A 16,842-nucleotide genomic window follows, 5' to 3' on the forward strand; every position below is an offset into this window, starting at 1 on the left:
GGGTTTCTGCAGGATATTATGTTTAACCATGTCTTTTTTTATAGGCGCACTTCCTTCTGTACAGCTGAAGAGGGGCCAGAGTCCGGGGAGGAGGCGATCGAGGTACGAGGAGGCGGCATGCAAAATTGAGGAGAGGGAGGTGGAGAAGGGGAGAAATGGGCAGAAGAGGTTAAATTCCCAAAACCCTTAGGAAAAAAGAAGACAGGAGAAGGGGGGAGGGGCTCCTCAGGTAGAGGAACAGGTGGGAGGGTATGGGAGGACGAGGGGTCCTTGACAAGAGGCAGGCTGGAGGAGGGGCTACGATCAAGGTGAAACACATCAACAGGGAGTTGAATTTCAGTCCAGTAGCAAGATGATGAGTGTCAGCCCCAAAAAAAATATCATTCCATCATAACAAACCAGTTAAAGGCAGCCAAAAAGGAAAAGAGAGTTGTTGATGTTTGTGTTTTGTGAGTATACGTCACTCCACAGTTGTCATGTCCTTTACGAGCCCTTCGTTCGTTGCAATCCTCACCTGGCGTGGTCGTCTTTCGTCCAAAGTAGCCCAGGACATGGGAGTAGAGGTCTCTTAACGATGCGTCCCCCATGGCAGCCCGGCCCTGCCGCTGTGGCGACGAGCCTTGGGACGACCCCTGACCTCGGGGCCGGGGTTTGGAGGACAGAGCGTGAACCACAGTCTTATAAACGCCACCGAGAAGGGCTCCCTGGTGGTGACGTGAGGAAGTGCTGCCTGGCTCCTGGGAGCGGGAGCGGGAAGCTCGAGATCGCAAGGCTGAACGTCCCAAGCGCCCACGCACCCCTGATGACACGCCTGAGGAACTTGAAGCACCGGATAGTGCTTCTGAATGAACCTCAGAGCTCAGGCTGGATCCCACATAGTCCCCTCCACTACCGGCTCTGTTTTCCAGACCTCCAGCTCCTGCTGTGCCCCCTACCCCGCTGCCATCAGTAACTGTCCCAGAAGCCGATTTCTCATGCGCTCCTGCTCTCTGGCTGATCCCAGCCACAGAGCCTAACTTACCTGCTCCGCCTGCTCCTGGCTTACCCCCTGTCCCTGCCCCAGCAGTGGCCCCTGGTCTCTCCCCAGCTGAGTGACTGTGTGTGTGAAAATGACTGAGGCGACGCAGTCGAGCTTTCCAGTGAGCCTCTTTACTCTCGAGGGGGTTGTGGAACTGGACCGACTCAGTTGAAGGCCTGAAGCTGACATGAACACCCCCAGAATGTAGCCTCTTGGTGTTACTACGAGGCACCTTAACCTTAGCTGGATCTGCAATTTGAGTGGTTTGATTTGATTCAAGGCTAGATTCTATTGTGTTAGTTTCTTGTTGAATTAAAACTGGCCTCTCATTTCCTGCTACTTCTTTTACAATCTGTTTATTTTCTCCCGTTTCCCTCGATACATCACATGTATCGTCCCATCCTGCTGCCTTCCCTGTATTTCCTCCTCCCTTTTTCTCCACAGTGGTTCTTTCTAAGCTCGCACTTCCCCTGGTATTGGGTGTCGGCCACTGACATTGCTGCTCCAGGCATTCATAGATGCTCCGCTGCTCTGCCTCACTCTCCTCTGTTGAATCCACACTACTGTGTCTCACTGACTTACTTCCTTGCCTGTCGTCTCTTACCACCTGTCTCACCTCTCCTACCTGTGCTGCGGATTCTATTTGTGCTCTAGCTACACCGGTTTGCACTGGCGCAGGTAAAGTAACACTGTTCTCTAATGTGTGACCAGGACTTTCTCTCTCTCCAACCTCCTCCTTTCTCTCACCTCCTCTGTGAGTGAGGTAGTCCCTAATAGAGGAGAATAAATCATCCTCCTCTGCACCGGCTCTCATTTCACCATCTTCTGCATAAATTTCCTTTTCAGATGAAATGGTGAAGGCAGAATCCCAATCGCTTACCCAATCAGTGCTAGAACCTCGGCTTCGAGAGCCAATCTGTTGCCAAAACTGGTCGTAAACACTACCATCATCTTGTCCCTCTGAGTTCGAGGAAACAACAACATTGGAGAAGGTAAGAGGGGTGGAAGAGGGGGAGGGGGGAGAGTGTGGAAGTAGCTGAGCTGTGTGGCTGTTGGCTGCGAGTGTAGAAGGAGTGGTTGAGTGGTGTTGGTGCTGGGGGGGGTTTGGGATTGAAGTGGGGTCCCTCTGAGGGTCTTCACCTTTGACACGTTCTGCAATGAAAGGCTCCATGATGTCAGAGGCACTGCTGCTCCTTGCGAGGGATGAAGGGGCCAGGGCGTCCAGGTCACAAGTCCCGCCCTGGAACACCTCAGAACAGGAGGTGGGAGGGGCCTCGTCGCTCTGGGAGGAGTGACGCATTCGAGAGGCGCGGGATGTCAGTGTGATTGGTGGGTCTTCGAGGTCTGTTAATTGGGGGAAGATAAAGGAAGGGGAGTGAGGTTAGTAGAGGGTAAGTGGGGATCAACTGAATTAAATACACATGTACGGAACCGACACAAGTTATCAAATTAACCAAGTGCTAAACTAGATACCTGCGCAGAAACCTGCAGTAGCAAAGAGAAAAACAAAGAATTCTCAAAGGTGTGTAAGTGATATATTTTGATGATCATGAGCATGACAACACCTTGTGGTGAGAAGATAACAAGATGGGGAAAAGAGATTTGCATCATAGATTAAAGTCTCCAAAAAATCTGCTAATATCTGTTTTGAATCTTAAGCCACTAACATTTGGTGCCAAGATGACAGAGAGTCAAGTGAGTCATCTCACACAACACAAGGTGATACATTTACCTGAGATGGAGATCTAGGAATTTCAGCTGTCTGCTGTCAAGTTGAATTTAACAACTAAAAGAAACCCTAGTTACCTTTTAGATTTAGCTGACACAGAATAGCATTCAAGGCTAAGGAGACAGTTTTTAACTACTTCATCAACCTCAACGAGCTAGCACTGTCAGCTTGTCCTGACACAGACGTCTTAATGAAAAACTAAAAATAGAAACTACCTTTACATTTCAAATTTAATGACATTAATTGATATTTGGCAGTTGAAAAGAAGACTTAAGAAGCTTTCATCATAAATAGATTTCCACATTGCACACACACACACCAAAATTAACAAACACAAAAGTTAAGTAAATTCATGCTCGCAGCAAGTTGACTTCAATGACAAGTCAAGAATAAATGTCATCAAATTAAATATTGAGACATAAAGACATTGATTGAATGGAAATCCATAAGAAGGGAACAGAAACGTGGCGTGAACAACTGTTTGGCAGAAAAGGGTGCATGCATGTGTAGTTGATAAAATGACAGAAAGAGGAACGTGCATTTGTGCAGGCGGGAAAACACGAGAGGCTTTCTGGTTTCATGCAGACGACAGAAACAGAGAGACAGGCTCCGTCGCGATCGAACTGTTAAAATTTGCAATTTACATCAAAATGACATTGCGTTTAGTATTTGTAGAGTAAAATTAAAACGTCAGGAGATGATGACCCCTTGCTAGAAGCGTGGGTATATTTCATACAGTACTCTCTATGCCAAATTACAAATACAAATACAAAATACAAGAGAGTATTTAATTAACAGTTGCATAACAAGACAGCATCACTTTATGCAACTCATAACAAACCAATGTGATTATTTCTTACTCCTTCTCAATATCACCTATGAAGTGTTAATTAAGCTTTCTTCAGAAACAGAATATTCCCCGTATAAGCAGGTGAACCTTCATTTTCATTCACATGGCCAAAACCAACGCTTTACACCTTACATCTGATGAGACAACTTGGATAATTAACTCATCTCTTCACTAAAACATCACTATTTAAATACAAAACTTAAGCTTAAGTGGCAACACAACATGGTATCGTAATCCATTTGTCACATGCAAAATTTCAGCCAATGCCGATGAGATGATTGCAATGTTTTTATAAGGGAATGATCATTAACAGTTACAGATTGATGATTCCTAGTTGACCACGTGCAAATCGTTCCCTAAGGAATGATAATTACACAGCCAGAAAAATGGGGAGATAGAGGCGAGCTGACAGACATTAAGTTTCACTTTTAGACAGACGTGCTGATGACGGCTAAAGTTTCCAGGCAGACAGGTAGTGCAAAGAGTGTGTACCTGCCAGCTGGTCGGCAAGGGGGGGTAGTAAAGGGTTGTGTTGGTGGAGGACAGGAAGAGGCGGAGCCAGAGTAGGAGCACTCTTAGCACTGCGGATAAAGGAGGAGAGCAGAGAGTCCCCCGTAGAGCAGCTACGCAGGGCTAACAAGTTGGGAAGAAGAGATAGAAGAGAAATAGAAGAAAATGGGGAAGGGTGTGAAACAGAAGGAAGGAAGGATGAGTGCAGAGGGAAAGGGAGGGCAAAGTGTTGAAGTGAAAGAAATGCATATATATGGGAAGGATGTAAAAGTGAAAGGAATGAATAAATGACATATTCAAATATTATGTAGAGAAAAAAAATGAAGATAGATAAATGGAGAAAATGGAGCAACGACAGCGATGAGGAGGAAAGTTTAAGGGCAGATGGAGGGAAGGAGGCAAGGGAGTTGAGAGAGGAGTGAGACAGGGTTAGCTCTGGAAGAATATGGTGAGAGGCGGTTGGCAGCTCAAATCTCCTCTCATGACCACGGTACACAGGGGCAATACATTTGTCTTAATGCTGGTCAGAGACAGTTAAAGCTGAAAAGGAGATTGTCTGCCAGTTTGACCAAAGCCATGACTTTTAAATACATCTGTTGTGAAACACGCAATTGTTCTTTAGCTTGAGTCACAGTGAAAACACACCAACGCCCAGGATGGACTGCCTGTGTTGCACGTGTCTGAACTGCTGCAGCTCACATGGGTGTGTCCCCCACACCTCTAGCGTGTCTGCTGCAGAGAGGTTAATACCAGCCCTCTTTTTAGATAAAGATAATGGCCATCATTAATCATAATCATCTATAGTTGATGAGTGGTCAGGGGAGTGAAGAGTTGTCATCAAAAAAGTAATTCACATAATTCAAACATTGGTCAGAAAAAGAGAGAACGAGGGAGTGCACACGAAAACACCACTGTCCTTCACCAGGGCAATTGAAAAGGTGTCAATTTTATCTAACGCTGTTGGTATGATGTCACTATGACTATCAGCAGATCTCTTCTCTTTCTGTTGATGCTGAGAGCCGCGTCCTGAACAAATAAAAGAAAGGCTAGCCATCAAAACAGAAGATGATGCACTGTAGCAGTGAGGCTCGAGCTGCACGCAACATCTGTGTCTCACGCAGGAAATGAGGTCACTCGGACCGGTTCTGTTAACATGGACATAGAAAATAAAACTGGGATGTACTGCACATCATGCAACACAGGCAGTGTGTCCCAGACCAAGGGGATTTTAGAAGTGTTAAAGAGAGACGGAGCTTATCAGCAATGGTCCAGTTTATTAAGGGTTAATAAATACACTACCTGGATATTTTAAGCCATGTTGGCCTCATAGACACTTCTAGCAGTATTTATGTATATCATTTATTTTTACAGTCCACAATCATTTTGCATGGATAATTACCTGTGTATCGTCAATGAGAACTGAAGGAGAACCTCATACATTTAAAGTAGTAACTGAAATAATAACAGGCAAAAGTACATGGGTTGTATGTAGTTTGTTGGACGGTAACAAATACAAAACCCCTTACAAAATGTGTCCTCCGATTTATTTTCAGCATAACTCGTCCTGCGGTAAGCTAAAAAGTATAATGGATTTTTGACCATTTCTCTCCCATCAATGTACACAGCTGAAGGTTTCACATGAGTCTGTTCCACACAAACACCAGGAGGATGGACGTCTAAGAAGGGAAATACTGACCTACAGTCTTCTGGCGGACGATACTCCTGGCCTTTTCGATGCCTGGTGAGCCGGCAGTGGTGGCACTTCGCTGCCTCATTACTGCTGCCTGACCTGGTGGATCCCTGCTCCAGCCTTTAGAGAAGGAACTATCCACAATCTGTCGCTGGCCCTCTGAACCGATACCTTGAGTATAAATGGAGGGAAGCAGAGAAGGAATGATATATGGTGAGTGTCAATTCACTGGTGTATGAGGATATGTTCTATCTCTCTCTGTACTGTAACTACAGCAGATTCTGATAGAAATGTGTCACGTGATGCAATGCATCTTTTGTGTCATGTTTCATAATCATGGAAGTCTCTTCAGACTGTTGACTCAGTACTTCTTAGAAGTCCATCTAGCAGCAATAACAGCTTTCAATCTTCTTATGTAAGAGCAGCACACCTGGATTTGGGCAGTCTTTTTCATTCTTACAGGCCGAGCCTCTCAGATTTAATCTGAAATATCTGTTAACTGTCATCTTCAGCTTTCCACACCTCATCTATGAGGCATAAGTAAAGCCTTTGGCCAGTGATGAGTCTTTGGGACTGAATATTTGTGTAAATGGTACATTTCACTTTTTGATTATGTGATACAAATTTGAAAAAAATAATTGAAAAATGTGAACGAGTCTGACTAATTTCTGAGGCCGCAGTAGACTTCCAAATGGTCATGACTGATAAAGTTGTGTGATATTGTTGACACTAAGCTGGGGTGCCTGCATTGTACACTTTACTTTTTTCACTTAAGATATTACACTAAGGATTATGATTGTAATTGTTTTTAAGTGTTGCTGTTGGCTTTTGTTAATGTGATGCTAGGATCAGCTGGCTGAGTTTTGGGATCTGTCAGAGTCTCTGGCGACTGACCAACCTTTTCCTTTATGTTTCTTCTGTTTTTGTTCACTGAGTTTGTCCAGTGGCAGCTCGTTGAGATCAACAGTATACAGGTTCCTTGCCAGCACCTACAAAACAGAGACATACACAGGAAAGTACATGACGAATGACGAAAATAAACGCACGAATGATGATATTTTTAAAAGACACACCGTTTTTCGAGGATTGTTACATCCGGAAACATGCAGCTAAACTGGATGAAAACAACCTTAGATGTCTAAAGTTCTCACTCTTCTGAGGAGTTTGGATGTTTTATAACTAGCTTTCACAACACCACATTCTGACAGAGACAATGTTGTGCAGGGAACTTTTGTGGTGAGCGATTTGTTAGTTAAGAAACTGAAACCTCATTCAGAAGGAGAATTAGTATATGAGACTTGTTGCTACTGTGGAGCTGCTATCATAACACTAACAAAAAGTTGTGCATAGTTGGCAAACATCGTGCATTTTCCAGTAAGAACAAAAAAGGGCTGTGACATCCGAATATGCTGTTGAGTTTGCTGAGAGGTTTCAGAACATGAACATGAGAAAAGGAAACAGAGGTAGCTAAATATATTTACCAAGCTGTTTAATAAGGAACCAGCTAATTTCCCTAACAACCTACAGCATAAAATCATTGAGCTGCAAAGTGAAAACTACAAGCTCAGAGCTAAACAACTCCCTCTGCTCTGAATGTACATCATTTCCTGAGGACACGTGTATTGAAGTTTGTATCTCTGTTCAGGATGATGTACTGCTGCAGTTCTTTCCAAAACTGACTGATGTAAAGACCGACTGACCCAAACCTGGAAAACCAGCCGTGAGAGTCATTATAATCACAAGCAGTTCCAGCCACGCGCATTTGACGAAGTAGTGTGATATACTAGGTATAGTCTTTAGCATGACCCCTCAAAGGATGTAATACATTATAAAACTATGAACATGAGGATGGTAGGAGAAGAACAGCCGTTGCAACTAACATCTGCAAAGGTATGGCCCCCAATTATACAGTTGAGAAAAGATACGTGTTACAAGCAAGGAGTGAGGATGTGTATAGTTATCTGGATATGAAATAAATGACCATATATTAGGATCCGAGATTTTGGTCTTATTGCACAGCCATATCCACAAGTTATTCATATGCACAACGCAAGATGTTATAATGTTTGGCAGTAGCTGAAAACATGATACCTTGGTGAGGGTTTCCATGGTGAGAGACCACTCTGTGACCAGCTCCTCCCAGCATGTCAGGGAGGACAGGACGGAGAGCAAGTCATCCCACAGTTCCCGGCTGATGTAGACGTTCAAATTCCCCTTAATCCAGGCTACTATTAGAGTCTATGCAGAAAGAGGGGGGGGTGAAATGATATAATGTTATATAAGAAAAGCTTTCTGCGAATAAAAAATAAATAATAATTGGAAGTGAATACTGACTGGATCATACTTGGGCACAATTAAACTTAATTAATGTGTTCATAATATGTTTTTACAAATAATTCTGTTTCCTGACTAAGGGCAATGAGGGCAACTTGATATCTGAGAAGTTAAGCCCAAAATCATATTCAAGCAAACTACTCTTGTATTAGATGATTAGAAAGTTGCCATGAGTGCATCATTTACTTTTACGCAATCAACAAGTATATAACCTATTACATATAGTTTAGTAGACAATTATATATTAAGCATCTAGAATACCACAAGCCCATCTGTTTTCCAGAGACTGGGCAGAGAAAAATCCTGTGTCCTTCCTTGTGTTCAGTACTTATGAAAATTATTTACCTTATTTGATGTAGTGATAGTGATGTACCTGAAAGATAGGTCCAGCCAGTCTGCCCGACAGTGTGTTGTTCTTCTTGCCCTGAGGCATGATGGACGGTGGTCTTTTCATCACTGACTCTGTCACCCGCAGCAGCACCAGTAAGATCTGCTCCCTATGAAACAAACACATGCACCCAAGTTAAAGTTTTTGCTGTTTTAAATAATATCAGTCTGCACTAACAAGTAACATTGATTGTGTTTGTACAGCCTATTTTTTTTTACCATGTTTTATTGTCCATGGTCTCGTGCATGACGAGGCTGCGGTAGATGTTCAGGACTCGCTTGCACATGTCGACATGCTCCTCTAAAAGGATCTTGATGTCGTTGGCCGGCTCGATTAGAAAAACATTCGAGGAGTGGGTGATAAACACCTGCAAACAAGCAGACAAGTGGTTAGGATGTTAAATGGGGCAAAACCCACTTTTCTAAAAAAGTGAAAAAAACAATATCCTGCAACGACGAGACTGTGTTTGAGTGAGACATGAAGATAGATTAAAACCATACCTGTAGTGTAGTCTGAACTCCAGCATGAACACTGTACTCCAGTAATTCAATGTCAATCTCTTTGTTCATTCCCTGACAAGGAAAGCAAACACACAGACAACTCTGTTTACTCAACACATGGAGTGTCACCCAGCCTGTGAAAATCATTCAGCTCCAGAGTTCTTATAAATAGCATGTTATCACAGCCTGGGCTTCAGGTCAAAATGTTAAACAGAAATTCTGGGTTAAAAACTTGAAGCAGGAAGTTTAAAACAAGTGGGCATTTACGAGGAATGTGTGTGTGTTCATTAAGATCTGTTCCTATGGGCCATCATTCATTACCGCCGACAAGAAGGTGTGCAAGCACACCACATGCTGCACAGAACAGAAGTTGGGGATTTGGTTTGTTTTTGACGAGTGTAAAAAGTCTAGATAATTACTAGGAAAAACAGCTTTGAAAAGGCGAGATAGTGCATAGCTCTGGCGGAGGTATGTGCTCTCAGGTATTGTTCCTCACCTCGTCTTCCTTGTCCCCGTGCTGAGAGACTGAATCCAGACTGCCACCTGTGGCAGTGGGATAATGTCCCTCATCTGGCTCCTTCATAAACACTGGTTTGTCCTCCATGGAGATCCATTCCTGATAAACACGGACCACTTTTCGCATCGCTGCCGCTTCACACATAGGAAGGAGAAATGCCTATATTGGCAAAGACAAACAAATAATAATTAGAAGATCAAATTTCACCAAAAATACTTATTATTATTTAATTTTAAGTATCCTGCATTGAAAAAAAATTTGAAGACCAAGTGGCCTGCACAGGGACACTGCGCATTTGTTTTCTCTAAATATATAAATAGATCTACTTAGATCTACTCAAAATGCTGTCTTAGCATGGTATTAACTTGCAAGTAAAAGGTGTGACATCCTGAAATAAGAATACGATTTGTATAGCGCCTCTCAAGGGACCCAAAGACCATTTACATATTTAGGGGAATAGGACATAGTTAAGGTGACATGGCCATGCACAGAAGTGGGAGTGACACATACATGTCAAAAACAGTTATTTCTCCTTCACCTGTCTAAAGATCTCTGTGATGAAGTTAACATTGGTTCTGGAGCAGGTCAGCACTCTTCTCACAACCTCCATGTCCGTCAGCTGCTCCTCATCCATAGAGCAGAGCGAGGAGGAGCTGGGTTCCCTCTCAGTCAGGGTAGATGTGTTGGAGTGGCTCTGCTCGGGCTCACCCCCCAGCCCCGACCCCCCAGACAGCCCCATGCTGCCTCCTCCTGGCCCAGAGGAACCCCCGCTGCTTTCCAGGTGGCTGTCTGACCGACTTACGCCGCCGCTGCTGTCATCTGAGCTGCCGGCAGAGCGAGCTGCCAGGCCGGCTGCTGCTCGCTGGAGGTCAAGAGTAACGCAGGTTATACAGTGAGAAAATAAAGAGAAACTGGATGAACAATGGACCGTTATTTTTACATTTTATATTCCATCGTCTTATATATCGTCAGCTTTTTCATATGCTGCTATAACCCCTCCTCTCTGAACATCAGGAAGTAATGTCCTTTACATTTATAATGTGTTTAATATGAATGGGAGAATATCTGGGTAACTAGCATCAACTCATTTATCAAATCAGCCAGTACTGCCATTCAAACAGTTTCCAACAACACAATTTCCGTGCATTACCTGTATGTTCTTTGGGATGCTCTCTCCCTCTGTTCCTGGGATGTGTGTTTGTGTGTTGGGTCGTGGCTCCAGCCAAAAGGAAACCAGCCAGCGTATGAAGATGACTCTGGCCTGAAGGAAACTCTCCTTGGTGCAGTAAAGGGTCTCACCAACGTCTTGCTCCCTGCGAACCACACTGTAATAAGGCTTAGGACGCATCGGAGGCACGTCTACAGGGAAAGAGGAAAATCTTTATTAATGTGGTGTAGGATTTGCAGAAATACAACATTACTGATGACTCTGTGTGTCCCAGTGACTTTCCAGATTGTCTGTATCTTGTACTCACCCATAATGGGGTTGTAGAGGCTGGTTTCCATTGCAAAGTTGGGAAAGATGTGAGGAAGGTAAAACTTCCTGAAGTGACCAAAGAGGAAGCTGAAGCCACGTTCATGGTTCTCTTTACAACGCCACTCTAGAGACTTGGCCTAATGGACACACACAGACACACATTTTGTTATACATGCACAAAACAGGGTCAATTGGAGAGGAGCACCATTGTTCCAGGGGAGAATGATATCAGTGTGTTGATGACTGCATGCATTTGTGTGTGACAGCAGCAGGAGGAAATAGCAGAACAGAATCAGTTTGTGTCAATAAGGGATGAAACTATTTGAGGAATTTAGTGACCAGCCATTGATTAGATGATATCTTTATCAACCAGGATAAATGACAGTCACTGGTTACATCCTCTATGTTTAGCATTAGTGGCATTAGTAAGGCACCGGAACATTTTCAGGAGTTTACTTGTGTTAGATGTGTTAGTAAGAAATAATGATAATACCTGGTTTACCATGTATTTCAATAGGGCTTCTAGGAAGTACGCAGTGAGGTCTTCCTGGTTCTTGTCGCCTGACTGGGGAGGAACCAATGGAGTGATCTCTTCTGGGGTCACTTGAGCTGGAGGGGGGGAGAGCAGAAGACTTATTATTATCTTATATTACAATGTTGCCAATGTATAAACAGTAGAAAAATAAAAGGGGTTCCATGTGTTATCCAACATGTATATCTTGTAAGTAGTCATCATCATTATCAGTTAAACTCCACTATGTGCCTGTACATGTGTGTGGGTTTGTGTGTGTTTGTGTAATGCACTAACTCTCTGTCAAACTCAGTGGGGGGTTGATCAGAGTGTCCAGGGTACGTGGTGTCCCGTGGCAGAGTGGAGCTGGGAAGCCAGGAATCAAACAGGCAAACATGCAGAGCTGCTCCCGCTCTGCATTACTCTGTAACGCCTGCATCCACAACAGGAACAGACGCACTCCTTCACGGCGGATCTACAATGTAGAGAAGAAGAGAGAGGAGACATGAGGAGAAACCAAATTAATATGCATTATTTGCAGCATTTACTATTATTTTTTTTCATTAACATATTACATTACATTACATTTCATTTAGCTGACGTTTTCATTTAGCTGATGCTTTTATCCAAAGCGACTTACAATGAGTGCATTCAACCAGCATACATAAGAAAAAGCATCACTTTAGCATTGACTATGTCTAAAGCACATCAAATATAAAGCGCATTCCAACATGTTGGTCTGCATTAAATATCAGCAAAGTCAAACAATTTGACTATAAACAGGAACACAAGCCTACATTCCTCAACCCTGTGCAGACAGTTTAAATCAAGACTTGTCTAAGCCTATGATAGCTTTAAGAAAAGATTAAGAAGTAGAGGGTGGACATGTTGGAAGCTAGAGGATTAAAATGAACTATGACTGAAAGATAATACAGTCAACAAAATAGAGCTGTACCTTTAAAGAGTTCCCTGTGTGTAACAGCTTCTTGAGAATCAGCCCTGTGAGAGAAAGAGATTTCCGTCGGGTCATTAAAAACCACAGTGCATAGTGACTATAGCTGAAGTTAGCCAGTATGGAATACATCGGCAGCTTATGTCACATTTGTCTTTAATGGGGAAAATAATAATATTTCAAATTGTGGTAAAGACATGTTGAAGCAAAATGGAAGCCTGCATAAAAAAATCTACTCCAACTGCAGAGCAACATCAAGTCCTACATTTTCACTTTGCTATGTTCTGGTGCTTGTTGATCTCTTCACATTACATGAAATAAACTGACAAGTAAGTGGGTGATGCCGTTTAAGACTGGTTCAACCTGATTCAACAACGCATTGTATTCTGCTGCACTCTGATCTGCTGTATAAAGGTAAAAGATAAACTGTAGCATGCGACATCATGAAAAGGGCATGTGTGTTGTGTGCGAGATACCGATGCTGTGGAATTGCCATCGGCTCTGGATTCTCTCTGGAAGGAGTTGGAGAATTTTCTGGGGGGGGGAGATGACAAAATAATTTAAGATGAGTTACAACACAACATTGTAAGATCATGTGCTTTACATATTTGGTCTTTCAAGTAGGAATGGACGCCATAATCGAAGATTTGCTGTATAACAACTTCTGAAACTGGTTTGTTATTTACTGGGACAAACTATTATATAATGTTATTTATAACCAGACCTAGAATGACACTCATACCGCCGCCAAGGCCCAACAGTCTCCTTATAAAGCCACATAAATCCATCTTTTTAATTAGGCAACTGGATGTCAGTAACACCCAGGCACTCACGCTGATATATCCTGGCTACTCTAAGCACCACCACTCAGTTTGAAGTGTTGCAAAATGCCAGTGGTCTGAAGAGGCTGAGGTCAAATTCAGCTGGTGGTGTGGTACCGAGTGAGACATCACAAACACCTCAGTGATCCATGTCAGAGCCCTGTTCTATAGACCCTCTGAATCTAGCATATAGTTAAAAGAGAAGAAAAGTTTTTCATCCTCAGTACTCAATAATCTACATTAATCCACAGTTCATCTACAGTTTAAAATTATAATTGTATTGTAACACGTCTTGTGCAACTTATCAATCGGAAAAAGCCTTTGAAGAAATTACTTATATCACAGTAAGGGACTGGTGTTTGGTTCAATGTCACAAGTTTTTTAAATGGAAACATACTAATGTAAAACAATAAATATGTTGTTCATCATACACTGTAATAGATTGACACCACTGTGGCAGCTCCACAATAATTAGGGTTATCCAGCAGGTTTCTCAAGACTTCCCTTTTTGGTAGAAATGTATAGGATTGAATTACCTCAAAGATGAAGAGGATTGAGTCCAGCTCCTCCCTCTGAGACTTATGACCTGGAACAAGTTCAAGTTATTTACTATTGTTTCAGTAGTGCACACTGGACTTCCAAAAAATTGTTCTACACAAGGCTAGATAGACACAAGTAAAAAGAAATGACTAAAAGCAGATATAAACTGGTCAAGTACCATGACAGACTTATTTTGGTAATGCTGATCATGTAATAGTGCAATAATAAATAGTTTTTGTTAATTGTATAATACATTCTGTGGTGTTTCCAATAAATAAGGTATATTTATATTTATACAGTGTAGAATATAACTTTGGTGAAAATCTGACCAATTCTAGAACTTTGCAATTCAAATATTTAAAACTAACAAAATCACTTATTATTACCACTGTTTTCCATTTTGAGGATATTGTTAAATTTATGAGCACAATCACAGAAACAGATAGTACTGTTAAATATAGAGCTGAAGAAGAACTATAAGATGACATGAGAACGTGAGATATGACCGGTCAAAGTCATAGAGTCTCCACTAAAAATGACTTCTCCATTAACTTGGATCCAGGACACATCAAATTTGGGTTCTTTTGGTTTTTCATGTGATGTGTCAAAATTTCATTAAGATCTGTGATGAAGCAATCAAAAAGTGTGATGATCTGACATGCAATAACCTCTTCGTAAAGTACATAATATATATATAAGCTAGATGAACGCATAATTATTTAGCTCTTTTAGCAATGATTTGTTGGTATATGTTTACCCAGCCCACCCTGCTTTGTTTGGTTTATTTGGCCATCAGTGACACTTACCTTTTTGCTTGAGGCTGACCTCGATGGTAACAAAGTTTTCAAAGAAGACATAGTATATATGGGAGTAGTTCAGGTCAAAGAACTGTTTCAGCTCTGCAGGCTCTGCATTTTCTGGAAAATGAGAGTGAAGACAAATAATTAATAAGCAAACACACACGCACACACACGCACACACACGCACACACACGCACACACACGCACACGCATGCTTGAGAAGAACAACATGGTTACAACCATCCAGAAGTTTTCATAGCAGATAAAAACTGATCTGATTCCAAGGCTGTCCTCAGTTTTATCCATCACCTCCATTGCTGATAAAACTATCACTACACACACATCAAATGTGCTCTTCCTGACACTTGAGTGTCCCTTTCCTCCACTCTCTGGATGCAGTTAGACAGACAAAAAAGTGAATACAATATCACAAAGAAAAGGGAGATACGTTCAAAAATGGCATCTCTTCTCTATCCATTTGTAGTCAACACATTTTTAGATTTCTAAGTCTAAATTTCCAATGTTGTGTTGTTGTGAAGACCAGATTTGAGTAATGTCACCTCACAGCAGCATCTGGGTTCTCTAAATACACATGTGACACGTCAAGCCACAGCAGAAAAGACTGAGTCAACTCTGTGTCCCAGTCACAGATTTATCCTCTTCTGAAGGATCGGAAGTTTACCTTCTACCTTCCTGTGTGTTCTGGACTGAATCTCTGCCTCAAGACTGGCTGACATTAGGAAGCAGACACAGTGACTCACACACTAAGATAAAACACATGTTTGAAGTTCAGGGTCAAAACTGAAGGGGGAAAAAAAGATACCCAAGCCTGGAGGACGTTAGGCTTCATATGTAAAAACACACACAAGCCTCTGCTGATAGTCTCTGGCTTTGTTTATGATAAGTCTGAACACACGCACGTTCTCCAAGACGTCTGGAGCTACCTTCCTGCCAAGGGCTTTGATAAAGTGGGCACGAGTGCAGGAAAATAATTGATGCTGTTTTAAAAGGTAGAGGGAGGTCACCCTAATACGGATTTGATTTAGGCTTTTTTCTGTTAAGGGTACATTGTAATTAGTTAATTGATAAATAAAAAAATGTGTAACAAAGTTTCATTTCTATTGCACAGGATTGATTATTTATCTACTGCTGCAGCCAATAAGTGTGAACCAGTAATCTATAATATAACCACCTTTGCTCCTAGGTCTCCGTAATGGTTTGTTATTAGTTTTTTAACAGGACTTCAAATAGATTTTGTATAAGAAAAGGTATTACAAACTATTAATAAAAACATGTTCCTCGAGGAAGTAGGTCTTTTTTTTGGTCAAAGAAGGGCCCCAAACATTGCCTGGGAGCAGCTACTTAACAACCTGATTGGATCAAGTGGATTACAGAACAGGGAAGTAGCATCATTTTGAATCATTCTTTCAGATCAAATATGGACTGGTCAATTAGAGAAAAATAGCAGTTAACCAAAGTCAGGGTTTCTGCAGGTTTCAACATGTTAAATTTCAGACTTTTTGAAACCATAATTAATGAAAATTAAGACCGATGAGAGGTACGACAGATATGAAACACTATCACAGTCCCACAATTACTTACTGTTCCCCATGACTGAAGATTAGAGGAAGTTGACAAGTATTGAATAATCTTTGAAATACCCAGTTATCTCTCAAACTACAGGCAGCGAAAGCAGATATCTATCGTCTTTACCAAAGCCAAGTTGCTTGTATTGAGATCAATTCTGACCATGGTATTTACAGATTACCAGTTATCAGTTCTATGGTGGTCTTGTTTGTAGTTTTATCACAGTGTGCTAACATATAAACACACTTATACGTAACAAAAAGTGCATAGAGCGTAAAAAAACATTTCTCTTTTAAGTTTAAAGTGTTACAGAAGTAGCGTTAACTAAGACCCGATCAAATGTATATTAGACCAAACATGTAATATTTTAATTAATTTAAGGACCAAATTTCTGATTATTAAATTTTAAACTTTCAAAAACCCATTGAAAGACTGCATAGTGCTCAATGTGTTTCCCTTGATGGCAAAGGTAAAGATTTTTGTGAGGAGGAACCTGTTTAAGAGCAAAGAAGACTGAGCAACTGGGAATGATTACATTAACAATGCTTCATTAACAACATTGGCCACATAGACAAGTAGGTTCTGCTTGTAGTCCTCTTGATCTCTAAAATGGCCTTT

General features: G+C 41.8%; 1 protein-coding gene across 5 annotated transcripts in view; it reads right to left on the reverse strand.

The window, feature by feature from the left end:
• ralgapa1 (Ral GTPase activating protein catalytic subunit alpha 1) overlaps window positions 1-16,842 on the reverse strand; it is a 73,292-nt gene that overhangs the window by 54,526 nt on the left and 1,924 nt on the right. For 2 of the 5 annotated variants that reach the window (XM_053434445.1, XM_053434447.1), the window contains exons 2-18: window positions 14,644-14,754; window positions 13,834-13,883; window positions 12,953-13,010; window positions 12,480-12,523; window positions 11,822-11,999; window positions 11,507-11,622; window positions 11,012-11,150; window positions 10,687-10,895; window positions 10,075-10,398; window positions 9,516-9,695; window positions 9,020-9,091; window positions 8,738-8,886; window positions 8,505-8,628; window positions 7,889-8,035; window positions 6,696-6,786; window positions 5,804-5,968; window positions 515-2,362 (exon numbers count right to left, since the gene is read on the reverse strand). In XM_053434445.1, coding sequence (XP_053290420.1) covers window positions 515-2,362; window positions 5,804-5,968; window positions 6,696-6,786; window positions 7,889-8,035; window positions 8,505-8,628; window positions 8,738-8,886; window positions 9,020-9,091; window positions 9,516-9,695; window positions 10,075-10,398; window positions 10,687-10,895; window positions 11,012-11,150; window positions 11,507-11,622; window positions 11,822-11,999; window positions 12,480-12,523; window positions 12,953-13,010; window positions 13,834-13,883; window positions 14,644-14,754 — 4,005 coding nt within the window. The remainder of the gene's footprint in view (window positions 1-514; window positions 2,363-5,803; window positions 5,969-6,695; window positions 6,787-7,888; window positions 8,036-8,504; window positions 8,629-8,737; window positions 8,887-9,019; window positions 9,092-9,515; window positions 9,696-10,074; window positions 10,399-10,686; window positions 10,896-11,011; window positions 11,151-11,506; window positions 11,623-11,821; window positions 12,000-12,479; window positions 12,524-12,952; window positions 13,011-13,833; window positions 13,884-14,643; window positions 14,755-16,842) is intronic. The other 3 variants (XM_053434446.1, XM_053434449.1, XM_053434450.1) reach the window with 3 other exon arrangements.

This window comes from Pleuronectes platessa, chromosome 11 (genome assembly GCF_947347685.1).
Source record: "Pleuronectes platessa chromosome 11, fPlePla1.1, whole genome shotgun sequence".
Classification (NCBI taxonomy): Eukaryota; Metazoa; Chordata; class Actinopteri; order Pleuronectiformes; family Pleuronectidae; genus Pleuronectes; species Pleuronectes platessa.